The following is a 20203-nucleotide window of genomic DNA, read 5'->3' as shown; positions in this document are numbered from 1 at the left end:
TGAACCTGTAACTTTAGATACATGTAATTATGCAGTTGTCAAAACCAAACTAAGAGAGAAACAATTCAAAGCAAAACCCTGTAGAAGAGTGATTCACCCTAGTGTAAACTATGGACTTTCACCAATTTTAGCTTACCAATATTGATTCAATTGTAACAAAGTCACTATACCAATGTAAAATATTAATCATGGAAATGATAGGCCCACAGGGAAAATTTTCTGCTAAATTTTTCATATCTCTGGTTGTATACAAAGTATATTCACACCAATTTGTGTCTTTATACATGAACTTTGGATAATAATGTCCATCACATTCCACCATCATTTCAAACCCCATACCTCCTCCCTTCCCCTCCTACCCCTAAATTGGTGCTTTATAGATATACATAAAGGTGGAATTCACTGTGGTGTGTGCATATGTGGAAACAGCATAATTTGGTTAATTCATTTGTTTCCCCCTTTTTCTGTCCTTCTTCTCTCCTCCAGTTTCCTTCCTCTGCTCCATTTATTGGCCTCCTATTTTCATGTAACCTCCACTCCTTTTTTCCCCTTGTTTCACTCATTTCCACAGATGAGAGAAAACATTCAACCTTTGATTTTCTAAGTCTGCCACATTTCACTTAGCATAATGTTCTCTGGTTCCATCCATTTACCAGCAAATGTCATAATTTCATTCTTCTTTATGAATGAGTAAAATTTCATTGTGTGTATACCACATTTTGTTTATCCATTCATCTGTTGAAGGGGACTTGGGTTGGTTTCATAACTTGGCTACTGTGAATTGTGCTTCTATAGATATTGGTATCTATGAATCATTATCCTATGCTGATTTTAGTTCTTTTGGATAAATACCAAGAGGTGGCATAGTTGGGTCATCTTACTCCCATTAGAATGATAATCATCAAGAAATACAGATAGTAATAAGTGCGACAAGGATGTGAGGGAAAGGGATACTCAATCATTGTTGGTAAGACTGTAAATTAATATAACTACTTTGGGAATAGGATGGAGATTCCTCAAAAGACTAGGACCATTTCTATTTGTTAAATTACACTAATTTAAACATGTATCTACAGGGCTTGAGAGTTCCTATTACTTTTTTCTCAAGACTTTAAATCAAAGATTTCACTTTTGATTTTTTGCAAATGTAGCAAATGGCAAATTACATCTCAGTATGCTTTTACTTTCTATTCCCATGATCATTAATGCAATAAAACTTCTAACCTTATGTTTCCTGTCTATTTATGACAGAGATGACTGACTGCCCACCCAACTCATGATCTGTAAATTTGTCACTGGGAAGAAGCTGCTACATCTTCCCCCCTCCCCTGTTCTAGGGAGTCTAAGAAACACATTCTCAACAGTGGAAAAGAATGTGTGCTATTTCTGGCCAGAATTTTGAAGAAGCAGATGGATCTTCTCTATTGAGAGGAAACAAATTACCTGCTTCTCTCAGAAAAATTGAGCCTGGCTCTTGAATTGCCAGATAGTGAAAAGCCTTCTACCTACTGGGAGACTCACACTGGATCATGAGAACAAGCACCATTATCCTTGTTGTTCTAGAATTTCTTCATGTAAAATGTATGATCATGTTTTTTTTTCCTGCTTTTCTATTGGGTGGTTTGTCTTTTATTTATTGCATATAGACTTTACATAATTTGGAAATTAGTCTTTCGTCCATTTTTAAAATTTTAATTTTATTTTTTATTTATTCTTTTTAGATAAACCTGACGGTAGGGTAGATTTTGACATATTCTAATTAGGATCCTATTTTTGTGGTTGTACATGATGTGGAGTTTCACTGGTGGTGTAGTCATATATGAACACAGGAAATTTGTGTCCAATTCATTCTACTCTCTTTCCTATTTCCCATCCCTTCCCTTCATTCCCCTTTGTCTAATCTGCTGAACTTCTGTTCTTCCCTGTGGAGAGTGGTGATTCAAACTATGGTTTCTGATTTCCTCATGGCTGCACTTGCAGTGGGAGCTGCCTATGTAATAGTGTGGGGTGAGATGCCCCAGTTGCCATGGTAATGCCAGCCAGGGGTGGCTACGTGCAAAGGTGAGCAGCTCTAACAGTTGGAACCTTGGATTCAGACACCAACTCCCCGGGGTAGAGAATTCTGGGCATAACAAGAGGACCTTGATGTCTTACAAGTTTCCTGTGTCCTTTAGACTGCCTGCTTGGCCAAAACTTTCTCACAAATAACCTGATGACAAAACCTGTATAATAAACATGTCAGTCAAACCTCATCAGGGCGTGGCTACCCACCTGGTCCCAGCTTTTTTTCTATGTGTGTCTGTCTTTTCTTCATCCCCTCATGGCCCTCTGGTTTCTCAATTAATGGCCATGCTGGTGGGGGCACTTCTCTTCCCCGCTGGTTGTGTGTTAGCATCCACATATCAAAGAGAACATTCAACCTTTGGTTTGGGGGGTTTAGCTTGTTCACTTACTTGACAGTCTCTAGATCCATCCACTTACTGGAAAAAGTTATAAAGTCATTCTTTTTATATTGCAAGTGTGTTCATATAAAGATTTTGACTTTTTAATCTACCAGTAGTAAAAATAGTTAATTTTAATGTGTTTGAAGTTATTAATTCATCATTTTATCATGAATTGGTGTTTTTTAAGTGATTTTTTTAAGGAAATCACCCTGACAATGGCAATCATAATATTTTCAAGACAATAAGTAAGGGATGTGGCATCAGGAGAAATGCAGAAGCTGGGGAAGGGTAGATTTATATTCCTGGTATGTATGCAAATGTAGGGGTGCATTGTTTGCTTCAGTAGTAGGAATACCCCAGTGGAATCCCTTCTAGAACACTTCATATTAATACCAATTCAACACACACACACACACACACACACAATGACAGACAGTTTATATGTGCAACAGATTCTTGAGAATCAAGGGGAAGTTTGTGACTTTTGAAAATAGAAGTGAATTGTGTCCCTAGACTAAAACACATGCACCCGATCTAATCAATACCATGTAATAAGAAATAAGCTAGATGTCATCAGGAGTTAGTAAAATTGAACATAAATAGTATCTGCTTTGGTAACAATTCAACAAGACTCGGCGATTATATCACTTTGAGATTTCCATCTCAAAAGAATATTGTTCTGGCATTAGCTAGTAAAATAATGTGATTTGAACTATTGTTTAACCAAATATATGTGCGATTTTTTTTTTAACAAAAGTACTCCCTTAGCCTATGTACCTAATGAATAGTGTGCCATGATTTTAAGTAAAAATTTTAAACTTTATCTTTAGTCCCTGGAAATCTTTGAAATAAAGGAGTTGATTATTTTTACTGTAGTGTGAGGTAAAAATTCCTTTAAATATTTTTTCTTATGCATAATGAAAGACCTCAAATTAATTTTACTATTTCAACATTTCTCCACTCTTTTATAATGCCAACACTATCATTTAAAAATTTATGTATATAAATTATTTATCATGTATGTATACTTCTGTATAATCTGTGTATCATGCTTTTATATTTTGATATGTATTACTCCTTAATTTGCTTAAAAACAGGGAATTTATAATATGTGGGAAGATGACTAACGATGAACAATCTATACCATGACTCAACATTTCCACTCTGTATATAAAACTATAGGCTTTGTAATTAAATTGCATGTATTTTTATGCACATACATATAATAAACCTCTTATTAATCTTCAAAGCTGGTAGTCGTGTTTATTTATTATCACAGCATGACTCAGTGTATTCTTTTTCATAGCAACAGATTTTTCAAATGTAGAAAACAACATTAACAACAAATGTGTTTCTTTTTTCAAGTCTCCTATAATTTAAAAAAATATTAACACATATTTGTTGACCGTATGTATTTATTTTTTTGAGAAGTGTCTGTTTAGTTCTTTTGTTCATTTTTTGATTATGTTATTTGTGTTTTGGTGTCGAGTGTTTTGAGTTGTTTATATGTTCTGCATGTTAATCCCCTGTTGGAGGAGTAGCTGGCAAAGATCTTCTCCTTCTACAGGCTCTCTCTATGTGTTTGTGTTCCTTTGCTGTGCAGAAGCTTTTTAATATGATGCCATTCCACTTATTGATCTTTGGTTTTATTTCTTGCACTTTTAGAGTCCTGCTAAGGAATTTGGTGTCTGTTCCAGTATGTTGGGGTGTTGTTTTTGTCTCTCAACAGTTGCAGTTTATGGTCTAATTTGTAAGTCTTTGATCCACTTTGAGTTGACTTTGTGCAGAGTGAGAGATAGGAATCTAGTTTCATTTTTCGACATATGGAAATCCAGTTTCCCTGGCACCATTCATTAAAAAAGGGCTATCATTTCTCCAATGCATATTTTTGGCATTTATAATTTTTTTTTAGTTGTTGATGGACTTTTATTTCATTCATTTATTTATATGTGGTGCTGAGTCTTGAACCCAGTGCCTCACATGTGCTAGGAAGTGCTCTACTACTGAGTCACAACCCCAGCTATTTTTGGCACTTTTGTCAAGTTTGAGATGGCTGTATACATGTGAGTTTGTCTCTGTGTCTCCTATGCCATTGGTTGTCATGTCTGCTTTGATGACAATACCGTGCTGTTTTTATTACTATAGCTCTTTAGTGTAATGTGAGCTTCTGCAAGTTCAGGTATGTTCCTTTTTCACATTCATTTCTCTCAAGAAAATTTTCCACTTCCTCAATGACCCACATTGCTTGTTCAAAAGTGTGTTGTTCATGGCAATTTGTTGATATAATTTCTCAAGGTTGTCCTGCTGTTGACTTCTAGGTCTACATTGTGACTAGAAAAGACCCAGGACATGACTTCATTTAAAAAAAAATTGTTAATTCCTATTTTGTGGCCTAACCTATGGTCTATTCTGAAGCTGTTGGATGGAATATTCTGTAAATGCTTGTTAAGATGGTTTGATCTGCCAGATCTGACCAGATGGCGGCTTGCAGAGGCGCTCCCCTAATGTGACCCAAGGATGGCTGCCCATTGGCGGCCCACCGGCCTCACTGCCGCCTCCCAGGCTCCCTGAGTGCCCAGCAAGCAGGCCAGGGCGGGGGCAGAGGCCCTGGAGGACTGGGCACAGGGACAGCAGGCTGGCGGGCGGTGGGAGCTCCAGTCTCTATATGGCCGCGGCTCTGTAGGGCCGGGTTGCCGGCTCCTGTGGGGTCTTGTGCAAGGGGCTGACCGCACACTGCTTATCTTTTTCCACCTGGCCTCGCGGCTGCGATCAACTTCCCCTACCTCTACTGGTGGCTTCCATGATGCTCAACGGGCAGGTTGTTATTGAGATCCCCGGAAGTCCCTCTCCTGATTGACAAGGTGTCACTCTGAGCTCACCGCATCAAAGAACACAAAGCATGAGGGAAGGAGGAGGGACCCTGGGCACCTGCCTGACAGAAGCAAAGGGAGAGGGACAGTGATGTAGCCCTAAGGAAAGATCACCGAAGGGGAGCCCTTGCCTGCAGATGTGCCCTTTTGGATGGATAAGTCTGTGGTTGATGTAAATGGAAATTCACAGAGTAAGTCGTTATCATTGGAATGAAAAACGAGCCGAGTGACACTAATCTCTTGCTTCACGATGGCAGAAAGAGCTTCCATATTTGAAGAAATCAATGGCAACAAATTTAGCTCCCGCAGCTGCTCCAACCAAAGCCATGGGTCTGTTCTCAGCTCTGTGTGACCAGGCAGGGAGTCAGCCGAGTTCACTCACCAAAAGCTGATGGATGCAGAAGGAAATTTTTTTTAGCATGTTTGAAATTGTACTTAAAAGACACCCAGAATTGGGAAGCCCTTTCAGGTGATTATTGATATAGCCAGTTTAAAATCAGAGGAGCACATGGTGATTTAACATGAAATCCTTTATGCATCTTGAGATCTCTACTCTTTCCAAGGACTATTGTCCCAGACATCATCTTGTCTCCTCAGCTTGTCTCTGATCACCTCCTGCATGTGAATGTTTGTAAAGTCTACCCACTGTACTTTTATTGAACCTTGCTGAGCGCATGGCGAGTGGTTGCCATTTCTGCAACTCATAGAATAATTTTGATCTGCAGCAAAATTTGATTTTTTTTCTCATACTCCTTCCACTTGAAATGCTGTTTAAATGTGGGCTCTATGGTGAAAGTTGCAATATTAAATTTAATCCTCTCAAACTAGGAACCTAGCAGTCAGCGTTACCTTAAGTAAAAAGGAACTTGAGACTCTTTGCTCTGGCTCAGACATAGAGAGGCAAATCAAGAATCTTCTTTACAAAAGTCCTAAGTGTTGAGGTCTTTTACAGTAAGATTTTTTTTGAAGTGACTCTTTGTTTGTTCATTGATAATTTTATTAATAAAGGTCATTTAAAAGTATAAGTTTTTAAGGACTTAAAAGAGCTATTTGTGGGATAATTATTGCATATGTTAATTTATATCGTGTGTTGTGCTATTTTTAGTGTTTGGGGAAAATGGAGAATAAAATCTGTTCTTTATCATAATAAGTGTCTTATTTTATGTGTGTAAAAAGGATTATAGATCTATAGTATAGATATATTATCATGTTTCTTTGTAGATTTTTTAAAGTCTGGATGGTTTACCCATTAGTGATAATAAGGTAGATCACTATTGTTTTATTGGAGCCTATCTTTCTCTTAAGGTCTAATAGTGTTTGGGTTTTTTTTTTATAAAAATGGGTGCTCTGACATTTGCTGTATATAGATCTGTTGATCCCTTGATCATTATGTATTCATGTCCCTTATTTTTTTTGTCTTAAAATCTGTTTTGTTATATATATGACAAAATACTCCTGCTTGCTTTAGTTTTCTATTGGCTTAGATTATTATTTTCCATATTTCCCTTTTACTCTGAGTGTGTCTTTACTGGTAAAGTGACTTTTTTATTGTCAGCACATTATTGAGTCTGTTTTTAAAATTTATTCAGCCACTGTGAAAATTTTAATTTAAGAATTAAGAGCACTTACATTCAGAGTTATTGTTAAAATGTATGGATTTTTTGCCTGTCATTTTGTTGATTTTCTTGCAGTTGTTTTGAATATGCTTTGTTCATTTTTCCACTCTTACTGTTTGATGGTTTACTGTATTGATAATGTTTGATTATTTTCTATTACTGTTTTCTGTGTCTACTCCTCTTGTGGGATTTATACTTTTTTATACTTCTTTCTTCTAGTTCTGAGTATAGTATTCCCTCAAGCATTTTTCTAGGGTTCTTTGGTTGGGTATGAATTTCCTCAATTTTTGCTTATTTTCAAATGTCTTTATTTCAACTTTATTTCTCAAGCATAACCTTGCTGTGTATAGTAATCTTACTTGACAGTTATTTCTCTCAGGACTCAAAATGTGTCATTCCATGTCCTCTTGGCCTGTAGGATTTCTGTTGAGAGATCTGCTGTTAGTCTACTGGATTGAAATTAAATGATTTCATGTCAACTGAAACTGTAGTTTCAAACTAGAACCACGCCTGGCATCAGTATAGTACTAGCTATGGAGCTAGTGCTGGCTCCAGTACAAATTCTACATCCAGTACCAGAGCCACAGACCCCCCCAACTTTAATGCATTAATGTATTGTTAAAGCAGTAAAATTGCTGGTGCTTCTGGATGATATTGGCTGAGAAGGAGCTCAACAAAACTTTCTGAAGTGATGTCGATATTTTGTGTATTGATATGTATTTCCCCAATTGGATGGACTGGTTCATTGGTATCTGAGCACATACTTACATGAAATTATATAAAACGGTTTAAAATATAAAAAGAATACAGACTTTGTTTGCATTTCATTTTATGAGGTAAAAATCAGCCAAGAGTAATTGTGGTAGTAGAATAAGATATTTACATTCAGAAGAAATGACTAGGAGGAACAATCTGGAGGATTATTTCATTATCCAGCTGATATTTACATAGTGTATTTCTATTGTCATAATTCATGAACTTGTGCATTTCCTGCATGCTCATTTTTATCTATGAATATTAACTTCCATTAACAAATGTTTATTTTGAAAAAAGCTTCATTTGAATCTACTTTTGAGTTATCCACATACTATCTTCCTGTCTCTCTGCAGGAAGAAAGAACCAGGCAGAATTTAATTATTTTATTCTATTGATTATTTTCAATTTATTGCTATGTATATGCATATCTAAAATATATACTTGTACAAATGTACATACATAACTCCATTTTCTTGGTCTGAGAGCAATACACCATACACTGGTTTGCTTAAACAACATAAATTTATTTTCTCAGTTATGGAGGTGGTAAATCCAAGATCAAATTTTTAACTGATTTGATGCTCTTGTCTTTGTTTTCAGATAGGTAACTTATTATATCCTCACACTGAAGAGAGAGAGAGAGAGAGGAAGAAGAAAAAGATGAAGATGAAGAAGAAGAGGAAGAAGAAGAAGAAGAAGAAGATGAAGATAAAGATGAAGGAGGAGGAGGTGGGGGAAGAGGAGGAGAGAAGAAAGAGAATGATCACTGGCATAGTCATTGAATCAAAAAGAAATTAGGAAAACTATCCCATTTACAAAAGTCTCAAAAAAATTGGGAAATCAATCTAACAAAAGAGTTGAAAAACCTCTACAATGAAAACTACAGAACACTAAAGAAAGAAATTGAAGAAGACCTCAGAAGATGGAAAGATCTCCCAGGTTCTTGGAGAGGCAGAATTAATATTGTCAAAATGGCCATACTTCCAAAAGTGCTATATGGATTTAATGCAATTCCTATTAAGATTCTGATGACATTCGTCATAGAAATAGAAGAAGCAGTCATGAAATTCATTTGGAAAAATAAGAGGCCCAGAATAGCCAAATCAATCCTTAGCAAGAAATGTGAAACAGGAGGCCTCACAATACTAGACCTTAAATTACATAACAGAGCTATAGTAACAAAAATGGCATGGTATGGTACCAAAACAGACATGAAGACCAATGGTGCTGAATAGAAAACACAGAGACAAACCCACATAAATACAGTTATTTCATCCTAGACAAAGGTGCCATAAACATGTGTTGGGAAAAAAGATAGTCTCCTCAACAAATGGTGCTGGGAAAACTGGAAATCTGAATAATAATATTTATAAATATTCATAGATCTTCACCTTGAACAATGAGCACATGACATTCATTTTCTACCAGGAGGAAATGGAACTGGCAATGTACTTAATGGATTTGAGATCAGTTTTTGTAAGGTAATTAGTAGAATGTGTATATTGAGTGATCATTTTATGTTATTGTAAGAATGTTGCCGCAATCTAATGATGACGTGATAGTTTTCCACCAAGAGTTAGGTTTGTAGAAATTCTATTCCATTCCTCAGGGTCCAGGGGTGACCATGACATATATTCTTCTTCACTCTTTTAGTCAGAGAATGAAGGTATTAGAGGGTTTCTGGTGCTTTTTAAATAGTATGGAGTTCATCACCAAGATCCTTGGATTATCATGCTCAACCTTTACCCTGGTTTATGATGCACTTTGACTCGCGTTTTCCCCAAGGTAAACTGGGAAGGCAAAAAGCCTTGTGCATCACCAGGTTTTCAGTAGCTGTCTTGCCCTTAATCTCAGCATTCTTCCAAGAGTTAAATCCCTTAGGCCTGCTGCAATATCTAGGTCTTCTCCCAAGGGAAGAGAAAGCAATAAAGCAAGTGTATCTGTTTTTTCCCCTCTAATTTGGAGATGGAGATAGAGGTATGGCGTCCCATGACCTCCCCATAGTTAAGCTGTGAACAGGTGTGTGTGTGTATGTGTGTATATAGTTTGATTCTGAACTGATAACTCGGTTTCCTGTTGCTTTGGAAATTTAAGCCCCTTAGAGACTCCACTTGCTTTACTGCATTTGGTGTCTGCTAGAGAAAAATGCAAGAACATTCTTGTGGCTATTAGCTGAAGGTGTCTGTGCTCATCATATGAGCGGCCCAATCACAACAGGAATGGAATTTACATTTGGTAATATCATTGTTTGTGTTTCTGTGCTATATGTGTGTGTGTATCCAGTGTGTGCTTCTGATTCCTAGACGCTATACCTCCTCACACTGAAACCTGACAGATGGTTCCCTGAAGGGTAATTTATCTCCAGCTGAGTATCTAATCAAATTTTGAAAAGATAGGACAAAATCAAATATCTGTATAGAATTATTTATCTGAAATTGATTTATATTTCATTTTGAGAGGATTTTGGAAAACTTTTTATTTGTCTATCTTCAAACTTCATTAGATCTTGTGATATCTTCCAAATTTTATACTTAATCTCTGGAATTTTATTCATCTTCATTGCCATAATCCAGGTGTAGACAAATATTGCTTTGTATTTAAACTGCTGTAATTACCTCTAATTTTGATTCCTGCTGACCCTCCTGTCTTGCTATAATCTGATCTTGACCCAGTAAACTGCAAGCTATTTTAAAAATTTTTATGTTACTTACTTAAATCTCTAGCTCTCCTATAGATGGTCAGATTGAATAGGTCTTTGTATAGAACATGGATTCTATTGTTTAACAGACAGACATCATGTTCTCTGTCCTTATTTCTTTATAATTGTTCATGTGGGTATGTGTGAGTCCAGTTGACTTGAAGAAAGAGATAGGATTGATGATTATAAGGTAAGAAATCTTAGGATCATGACAAGAAATATATCAGTTAAAAATTTTCAGTGTAAAAACTAGGTTAAGAAGAGAAAAAATGGAGAAGTTATTATTTCCTTATGCTAGATAGACATTTACAGTGTCTGTTCTCTGGCAGATCCTGGGTCTAACTTGAAATGGCAAGTATTTACTGTTATTCAAAGGACTTGAATAAAAATGATCTATTTCAAGTTGCAACCAAAATGGGAATTTGAAAGAGAAACCTACTTTTCCTCTGTGTTCCTTGGAAATTCCTGTAGAAAGGGCGTTGAAAGATTGAACGTGTTGAATGGGAAAGCATTTTCTTTAAGAAAGAACTGATGGGTGTATGACAAGGTATGTCATTTGATATTTTGTTACTGACTCATGTTTACGCCCTTAAATCTGTCCATAGGATATTTCCACTACCTCTGTACATGCTGAAATCTTACAGATTGAAAGTTTCCCACTTGACTCTCTGCATTTGATCTGGTTCCTGGAATTAAAGCATTAGCCAAAGTGTATTTCAGAGGCAAGGAGATGGTTAAGACAGAGAAGCCAACAAATCATTAGAGATCGTCCACTCATTTTTCTATTAATTGGTTACTGACCTGCCCTTCCACCTTGTTCCTAATCTCAGATCTCCATCATGAGTCCTTGAGTTGATTTGGCCTGACATCATGCTCCTTTGGATGTTTCATGGATTCTTTTTCAAAGATGTTATGTCTTCCTAGGTATACACATCACATCCTTTTTCTAAAATATCATTAGTCCACAGGTGTGGCAAAAACCTTGAGATATTCAAGTTTTGGAATGCACTTACTGACTAGTTTAAAGCCATGTTTTTATTACATAATAGTCACAATGATTTATGATTCTTTCACATTCCATCTCTTTTCTGTGTGTAGAAAAAGTTAACAAGAAGAGCACGAGGAAGGATAATCAGAGCAGTGTGTCTGAGTTCCTCCTCCCCATCCAGCCCGAGGAGCAAGGCATATTCTATGCCCTCTTCCTGGGCATGTACCTGACCACAGTGCTGGGGAACCTGCTCATCATCCTGCTCATCAGGCTGGACTCTCGCCTCCACACCTCCATGTTTCTCAGCCATTTAGCCCTCACTGACATCTCTTTCTTCTCAGTTATGGCTCCAAAAATGCTCGTGAATATGCTGATGCAAAATAAATTTATCTCCTGTTCTCGGTGCATTTGCCAGGATTTAAAAAAAAAATTATTATTCAGAGGTGTTGACAGCTTCCTTCTGACCTCAAGGGCCTATGACAGGTATGTGGCCATCTGTCATCCCTTCCACTACACCACCATCTTGAGTCAGAGCCTTTTGTTTGCTGCTAGTAATTATGTCCTGGGTCTTGTCCTTTGCTGGTGCCCTTGTGCACACCGTCCTGCTAGCCCATCTTTCTTTCCTTAGAGACAACACTCTCCACCACTTCCGCTTGCTGCCTTGATTAAGCTGTCCAGCTCTGATACCACCATCAATGAATTGGTCATCCTCACTGTAGGAACTGTGGCCATTTCTGCACAATTTGTATGCATTCTGGTCTCTTATGGCCACATTGCGGCCACCATCCTGAGAAGACCCTCAGTCAGGGAATCTACAAAGCCTTGTCCACAGGTGGTTCTCATCTAGCAGTAGTTTCTTTATACTATGGAGCAGTTCTTGAACTCTACTTTTTCCCCTCATCCAATAGCAGTAAAGACAAGATGTCATTGTGTCTGTGTACTACACTCTGGTCACCCTCACGCTGAATCCCTTTATCTACAATCTGAGGAATTGGGATATGAGAGGCACTCTGAGAAACGTCCTGAGTAGGGGAATATTTTCAGCGTGATGACCACTGTTTTCACAATTGCCAGATGTGAGATTTTCTTTGATACTGTATATGTATCATTCCTCTCTGAATTACTCTTTCTTAGCAAATCTTTTTTTTTTTTGACTACTGCAAATGGAACCCAGAGCCTTTCACAGTACTAAGCAAGCTCGCCCATTGAGTTACACCCCCAAACCTGTTCCTTAGTGAATTTGATGTGACATACTTTATTCAACTGTGTTACATAAGGAACATAGTTTTTGTCTATGTTTAATCGTTAATGTTGAAAAATCTTATAAATATTACTGCCTAATTACCTACTCCTAATTTTTCTTTTTCATTTGTTCTCATCCTAAATACATTCAAAATTATTATGTAGTCTCAGCTTTTATCTTTGTCTCCCCCCTCTCCACACCCCCACTGGTTGTATCAAAGCTTTTTTTTTTGGCTTTCTGAAGATGATTATAATTTTACTACTGGTGGGTTTATGATTATACTTTTGTGTATAATTTTGTAATGCTTTTTGTATTTTATTTTCTTTTGTAAGGGAAATAAGAAATGTTATTCTTATTTCTAATTTGTTATTCACTCATTTGTTTTATTTTATTTTTTAATACATTTTTTAATTGTAGGTGGCACAATACCTTTATTTTATTTATTTATTTTCATGTGGTGCTGAGGATTGAACCCAGGGACTTACACGTGCTTGGCAAGTGCTCTACCACTGAGCTATAACCTGGGCCCATTATTCATTCATTTATTTTAAATTACTCCTAAAAAATCATACATATTCATGCTGTGCTGTGTGAAGTTTTGATAATTGTGTAATGTTCAAATGGTGGCAAACATATTTATTTCCTCATTTTCCATTTCTTTGAAACATTCAAAAGCCTTTATTATAGCTTTCTAGAAGTACATAACATAGCATTACTGTCTCTAGTCAATGTACCAAGTAGTAGGACAGTAGAACTTTTGATTAATTTGGTACCAGACGACTAGCTTTTCCTTATCTTTTCTTCTATTTTTCTAAACTATTGGTTATTTCTGAATCATCATCAAAAATTATTTTGTATGTGTTATTAGAGTGATGATAAGTAGGCATGTAACTTTTTTCTCAAAGAGAACAGCCCTTGTCACAAATTGAGAGTAGCCCAATGGTCTACATAGAATGAGCCCAGGACTCAAGTGGTGAACAGGAAGTTCACTGGAGTCCTCCAGGCCCTACGGGGGCCATGTGGGTGTGGGGCGTGGCAGTGAGAATGATGGTTTTTGAAAGGCCTTTCAGGTGGTGATGTTATCTGGGAGATGGACCCATTCCAGTAAGGGGTCAGCCTCTCTGGCTGTGGAATGGAGAATGGCTGGGCAGGAGGTCAGGAAGTCTGGGCAACATGCAGTGAGTTCAAGCAGGTCTTCATTTCAGTTTAATCCAACTATGTTTTGTTTTAAAATGAAAATAGTTACTTCCTAACCCAACTACATAAATGCAGTGTTCTGTGTTCCCATCAGATACGGCCAAGTTTTATGTTTATTCCTTGAGAAACTTACCTCTGCTCCAGGCAAAGGTACTTAACTCCATTGCTATAAGCTGCTTACTGTGACAGATGTTTCTGTATTCCTTTAACTCTTGTTATAAAGGAAGAAATTCACATTTGAGAGACATTTAGTAACTAGCCATGTGCCAATAAGCCTCCTATATTTGTGAGAAGTCAAATCCTGAGGCCTGTTCGACATTTGATGCTTTTCAACCCAAACAATATTTTAAACAATTTACTAAAAATTTTACTTTAATTTTTAGAAAAATATTGAAATAACATACATAAAATATATAATTTAATTATATGTGTGTGTATCCATGATGTTGTAATTGCATGTATGCATTTATGAGTTCTTCATATGTGAGGTATGATAGCATTTTAAATAATTTTAATAGAAACATTCACTGAACAATCTGCAGGCTTAAACAATAAAAAACTAACAATATCATCGAAGCCTCTTCAATCCCCCCTCTATTGTGTCTTCTTTCCTCTTGGAGGTACCTAGTAGCTTCACTGTTTGCAATATTCACTTCTCATGTGAGTTTTAACACTTTAGTTATCCATAAATTTCGTTTGCTCTAGATGTGCATATAAGTGAAAGACTATGTGTGTTCTGCTCCATTTGGCTTTTGTTGTCTTCTCTTGCCTTTGTGAAATTCATTTCTGTATTTCCATCCTCCTCTGTGAAACTATAACAGACTTCTCTGATCTATTTTAATGGTTGTTTTTTTTTTTTTGCTTTCAGCATTCAGCTATCATGAACAATGCTGCTAACATTGTATTGCATGCATCCAGTGTGCTTATCAGAGAGATTCTGTAAATTGTACACACAGAAGAAATATTGGAGTGTATGGCATGTGTGTATCCTATTTAATTCCTAGTTAATGCTGAACTCTTTTACAAAACACTTATACGAGTAAGCCAGTCTGAAAAGACTACACAATATATAATTTCCACTATGCAGTATCATAGAAAATGCAAAACTATAGAGATAATAAGATGATCAGTTTGTTGCTAAGGATTTAGTAATAAGATGAGTGGATAAACTAAAGGGGATTTCAGATGTAGAAAATTTATTCCATATAGTGCTTTGACTTTGGATACATGTCCCTATGCATTAGTCAACCAACCCACAAAACCGACAAATTAGAAAGAGAGAGAGAGAGAGAGAGAGAGAGGATTGTTCAGAGTCAAGTGATTGTTTGTGACTTTGGAAATTGGAAGCCAGTTGAGTCCTCTGAGTGAACACATGCACCTAATCTAATTTAAAACCTTGTTTAGAAACTGAGCTAGATGTCATCAGGGGTTAAAATAGTATATCATTAATAGTATATGATTTTATAACAATTCAACAGGATCTATTTATTATGGCACATGAATATTCTATTCCCAGATGGAATTTGGTGCTGGCATTGGCTAGTAAGTCATATGATTTATACTATGCTTTAACCAAATATATCTGAATTTAAAAAAACAACTCCCTTGTCCTACGAACCTCAGGATAGTATTCCATATTTTTATGTAAAATTTTAAACTTTGCCTTTAGTCCTTGAAAGTCTTAAAAAATGTAGGAAGGTGGTTATTTTTAATGTAGTTTGAGGTACAAACTCATTTAAATGCTTTCTTTTTAACATAAAGTATTTAAAATTGTTTATTTAAAATTTAAATTTGTTTTAATTAGCTACACAGTGCATTGCAATATGGCATAACCTCTCAACTAAAAAGCAAAGCATTAGAGGTGTAGAAAGGGTTTCTACTATGGGGTAAGTGATTTTGTTTTAAGTAAGTCAACTTACTTTTTTAAACATTTGTACAATTAGTTTTAAATAGTTATACTTGATAGAAGAATTATTTTTAATAATTCATCTTTTGTCCACTTCTCTGCAAAGCTGATTGAATCATTTAAAGTTTTTGTATGTACTTGTTTCTTATATGGGTATACACCTATTCACCCACAGATCATACTTTTATTTTTTTTAATATGCATCAGGACCCTATTTACTGTTGGAAGAAAGTGACCAACTCTCCACTGTTCTTGACCCAAGTGCAAATGTGCCCACTTGTTCAGTTTCTAGGTTCTCTCTGGCTAATTCCACAAGCCTCCTAACCCCAAGGGAAAGTGAGCCTCATACTGCTCCACTCCCCCAGCCTGAGCACTCCCTGGTGGGAAATCCATTCTGTGCTAAGTTAGTGGACCCTCCAGATGGACCCTAGATCTCAGGGCAGGTGCATGCAGGGGCAGTTGGCTAAGCTTGTTGTGAATTCTTGTTCCTGCAACAGAAAGTCCCCAAAGGGCCACTTGGAGATGGTGTCTTGCCTCAGCTCTCTGCCCTCCAGTCAAATGCAAGGACCCTCCCACACCAACTCCCCACCCTGCCTCAGGTCACTCAAGTTCAGACCTCCCCTCTCTTCCATGGCTTCCCCACATGCCACATTTTCTTGACAGTCTCTGTCTCTCTTTTTGCCTGCGTCACCCCTCCCTGGAGCTAGCATTATGGGCTTGGTTCTTGAGGTATTCTTTCCTGTTCTATGTTCCAAGCACCTGAATTTATGCATCTCTATGATTCTAATATTGAATTTTGGTGTATTCCTTTGTCATCCTCCTTACTGGGAAGCAGTATCCCCACTGCCTGAATCTGGAGTCCAGAGCAAGTGAAAATCACACCCTTCCTCTACTCTGCCATCTTTCCCCTCTGGATTATTTCTAATTTTCACTGTCATGAATAATAGTGTATTGAACATAAAATGTGTATGTGTGCTATTTGTAACAATTGCTCAATTAACCTTAAAAATGTTGTATAGTCCACTTAGTGAGAACCTGTCTCTAAATAAGATATTTAAAAAGGGGCTGGGGATGTGGCTCAGTGGTTAAGCATCCCTGAGTTCAATCCCCAGTATCCAAAAAAAAAAGTTGCATATTAGTCTACCCTTCATCATAGAAGATATGTTCCCCAGCTCCAGAGAATGCCCGGAACCATGGATAGTGCCAACTTGCATATTATGTGGTTATTTTTTCAATTTGATAATCAAAAAGGATACTAAGTGGCTAATGGGAGTGTAGCATATGCAGGAAAGATATGCTGATCAAAGGGGTGATTCATGTCCTGGGCAAGATGGAGGGGGACAGTGTGGAATTTCATCATGTTCCTCTAAACATCAAGCAATTTAAATCTTATGAATTGTTTATTTCTGGAATTTTCCATTTAATATTTTCATACAGCAGTTGAAGTGGGTAGCTGAAACTGGAAAGCAAAATCATGGATGGGGTGCATGACTCCTGAATTCATATACTCTCATGTTTATTTCTCCAGCTTTAGACATTTCTTTAATGGAAGAAGGGGGATTCTTAGAAAAGGCTCCAGTGTTAAGAATCGAGTCTAATCAGAGAGTAAAGAATAAAAGGGATCAGTAATGGAACTGCCTGCCACCTTGAGATGGAGATACAAAGTAGGAGGAAACAAAGAATCCAGCAGAAAAATGTTGAGCACGTAAGATATTTTCTACAAAATATGAGGAACCAGAGTTAACTAATCAAAACTTGGCATGATTTCTTTGTTGTCATCAACTTATAAGTGTCAGAGCACCCTTTACCTTGATGGAATTTATTAACTTGGTGCAGAAAAAGACATAGAAAATGTAGCTTCTCAAATCCACCCCAATGGAATAAATTTTTATTAATATATAATTACGCTACAAGAAATAATTTTTTTCTATCATATGACAAATTACCACAGTTTTAGCTCCTTCTAATTCAGTGTCATAACCACCTGTATTCTATAAGGAACTTTATAGAAATCAGCCTGCACTTGCATCTTCTGCCCCATGCCCTGGGAGGCCCCTCTCACATTCTCCTTTTGGCCCTATACTTATGAGATTTGGCTCCGGAAACTGTTATCCATGCACAGGATTGATTAGTCAGCAATCATCTGGTATTAGTCAAGCTCCACATATCAACTGCAGAAAAGACCAGAAGTATGCTGTGACAGTGGGAGTTTTAGTCATCATTGTGCAGCTGAAGAAGGTTGAGAAAATGCAAGTTGGAGAGCTGTGGTCACACCTAATTCTAAGGTACTGAGAGCATTTGACCCCATAGAGTGGACATTGTCCTTATGTCCCTCTTCCCATATCGAAGTAGTTAATCCATTTCACCTGTCCTACAGAAATTTATATTAAATACAAACATTAATATTGTTCTCTCAGTTTCCTGGCAGATATAATATGGGCAAATGACCCATTCTTGGCCAGTCAGATGTACCATCGCACTATCTCATTTTGAATCTAGAGGTAGTGGTGAAGAGAACACGTGGGCAGGTGTTTCTGGAGGTGGTGATATCCAGTTTGTAGGTCTCTTAGGGCTATGCCCAGAGACTATTGCTGGAAATGCTGGCAGGGGTATAAGTTGCAAGTCGGCAGGGAACAGAGTTTGGAAACTACAGCCTGGACTAGTTCCTGATTATGATTTTGTGGTTTTGACTATGTGACTTTTCTCATTCCTATCCATTTTCTTGTTTCCTCAGTATTGGTAACTCCTGAGCTCCACTTAGCCTTTTGAGATACTCATTTCCTCCAATAAATCAGCTAGCATTGATTTTTGTTGCCTGTGTCTAAGAACTCTTGAGAATTACAGCTGTTTTTAATTGTAGGCCCACAGAACACCCTTAATTACAGTTGAAGCCACGCTGGTATTTTGTACTAATGATACGATAGTCTATTTTGTTTCATGTTCTTTGGGTTTATGAGATATCCCAGGAAAATATTTGGTGAGAAAATTTATAATATGGATTTAATTAAGATATTTCTGAGACATTCTAAAGGAAGAAGATCTGAGGGATGGAACAATTTTCCTAGAATCATAGTTAAAACTCAGAACTGTGTTTTGGGGTTTTATCGAAAGAAAAAAGTCTCATCCATTTCCGGAAACTTCCCTTGATATCACCATTCCTCAGGCTATAGATGAAGGGGTTCAGCATGGGAGTCACCACAGTGTACATGACTGTCACAATGCGACCCTTAGTCACCGAATAGCTGGAAAGGGGCCGGAAGTAGACCCATGTGAGGGTTCCATAAAATATGGCCACCACAGAGAGGTGAGAGCCACAGGTAGAAAAGGATCTCCACTTGCCATTGGCTGAGGGGATCTGGAGGACCGCTGAAATGACACAGGCATAGGAGGCAATGATGAAGGCCAGAGCTCCAATGATGACAATCACACCTTCTGTCTGGATCATCAAGGTGTTAAGGTAGGTGCTGGTGCAGGAGATCTTCATCAGAGGGTAGAGGTCACAGAAGAAGTGGGGGATCCTGTTATCTGCACAGAAGGCCAACTGGCCCATGAGAAAGGTGTGCAGCAGGGCATGAAGGTGGGAGAGGACGTGGCACACAGCCACCATCTGTGCACACAGCCTTCCTGTCAGGATCAGGGGGTAGCGGAGCGGGTGGCAGATGGCAATGTACCTGTCATAGGCCATCACAGCCAAGAGGAAGTTTTCCATGGCTGCAAAGCAAATGAAGAAATATGTCTGGGCTAAGCAGCCCATGTAGGAAATGGCCTTTGTAGGGGAAAATATATTCTGCAGCATCTTGGGGACTGTGGTGGAGGTGAAGCAGATGTCTGCCAAGGCCAAGTGACTGAGGAAGATGTACATGGGGATGTGGAGGTGAGGAGCAGAGATAATGAGTATGATGAGTGCAAAATTGCCAGAAATGTTGATTGTGTACATGAGTAGAAAAAGAAGGAAGAGTGGGATCTGTTCTTCTCGGTGAGTAGAAATACCCAAGAGAACAAAATGCGACACACTGGTCCAGCTGGTGTTGCCCATCTGTTGCCATAAAAACAACAACAAAAAAAGATTATTTTTATGGACTCATGAGCAGGCTATTTAGTTACTTTTACTGTTGTACCCCAGTATAAACTACACATGATGCTGATAAGGGAGGGGATTAAGTAAGTGCTTTATAGTTTCCCAAAACATTTTATAATTTTTCATGACTATTACTAGCATCACTATCACCATAGCTAATATTTATGGAGCATTTACCTTGAGCAGGGACTTTGCTGTATGCTCTTAAAATCTTAGAATAGGATTATTATTGTTGTTATTATTAGTTTTGTAAATTAGAAAATTGAGGTATAGACACTTTAAGCTCATGAAAGGCAAAATTTAAGTCATGTATATGTGGCCCCAAATGTTACACTATTAACCACTAAATACCACGAGTCTACAAACTAAAACCAAGACATCTTATTCATGGCAGTAGACCTGTTGAT

At 37.5% G+C, this 20203-nt stretch overlaps 1 protein-coding gene and 1 pseudogene across 1 annotated transcript; one reads left to right on the top strand and one right to left on the bottom strand.

Moving 5' to 3' along the window:
• Positions 1–10394: 10394 nt before the first annotated feature.
• LOC124097328 (olfactory receptor 1J21-like) lies at positions 10395–12818 on the top strand (annotated as a pseudogene).
• Positions 12819–18791: 5973 nt separating this feature from the next.
• On the bottom strand, positions 18792–19754 carry LOC124097327 (olfactory receptor 1Q1-like). The gene has a single exon (XM_046451764.1). The coding sequence runs from the start codon at positions 19752–19754 to the stop codon at positions 18792–18794; it is 963 nt and encodes a 320-aa protein (XP_046307720.1).
• Between the last annotated feature and the right edge of the window lie 449 nt (positions 19755–20203).

The sequence above is a fragment of the Marmota monax genome, unplaced genomic scaffold (genome assembly GCF_021218885.2).
Source record: "Marmota monax isolate L192 unplaced genomic scaffold, Marmota_monax_Labrador192_F-V1.1 WCK01_AAM20220418_F8-fsc00020, whole genome shotgun sequence".
NCBI lineage: Eukaryota > Metazoa > Chordata > Mammalia > Rodentia > Sciuridae > Marmota > Marmota monax.
This window is presented reverse-complemented; position numbering and strand designations above follow the sequence as displayed.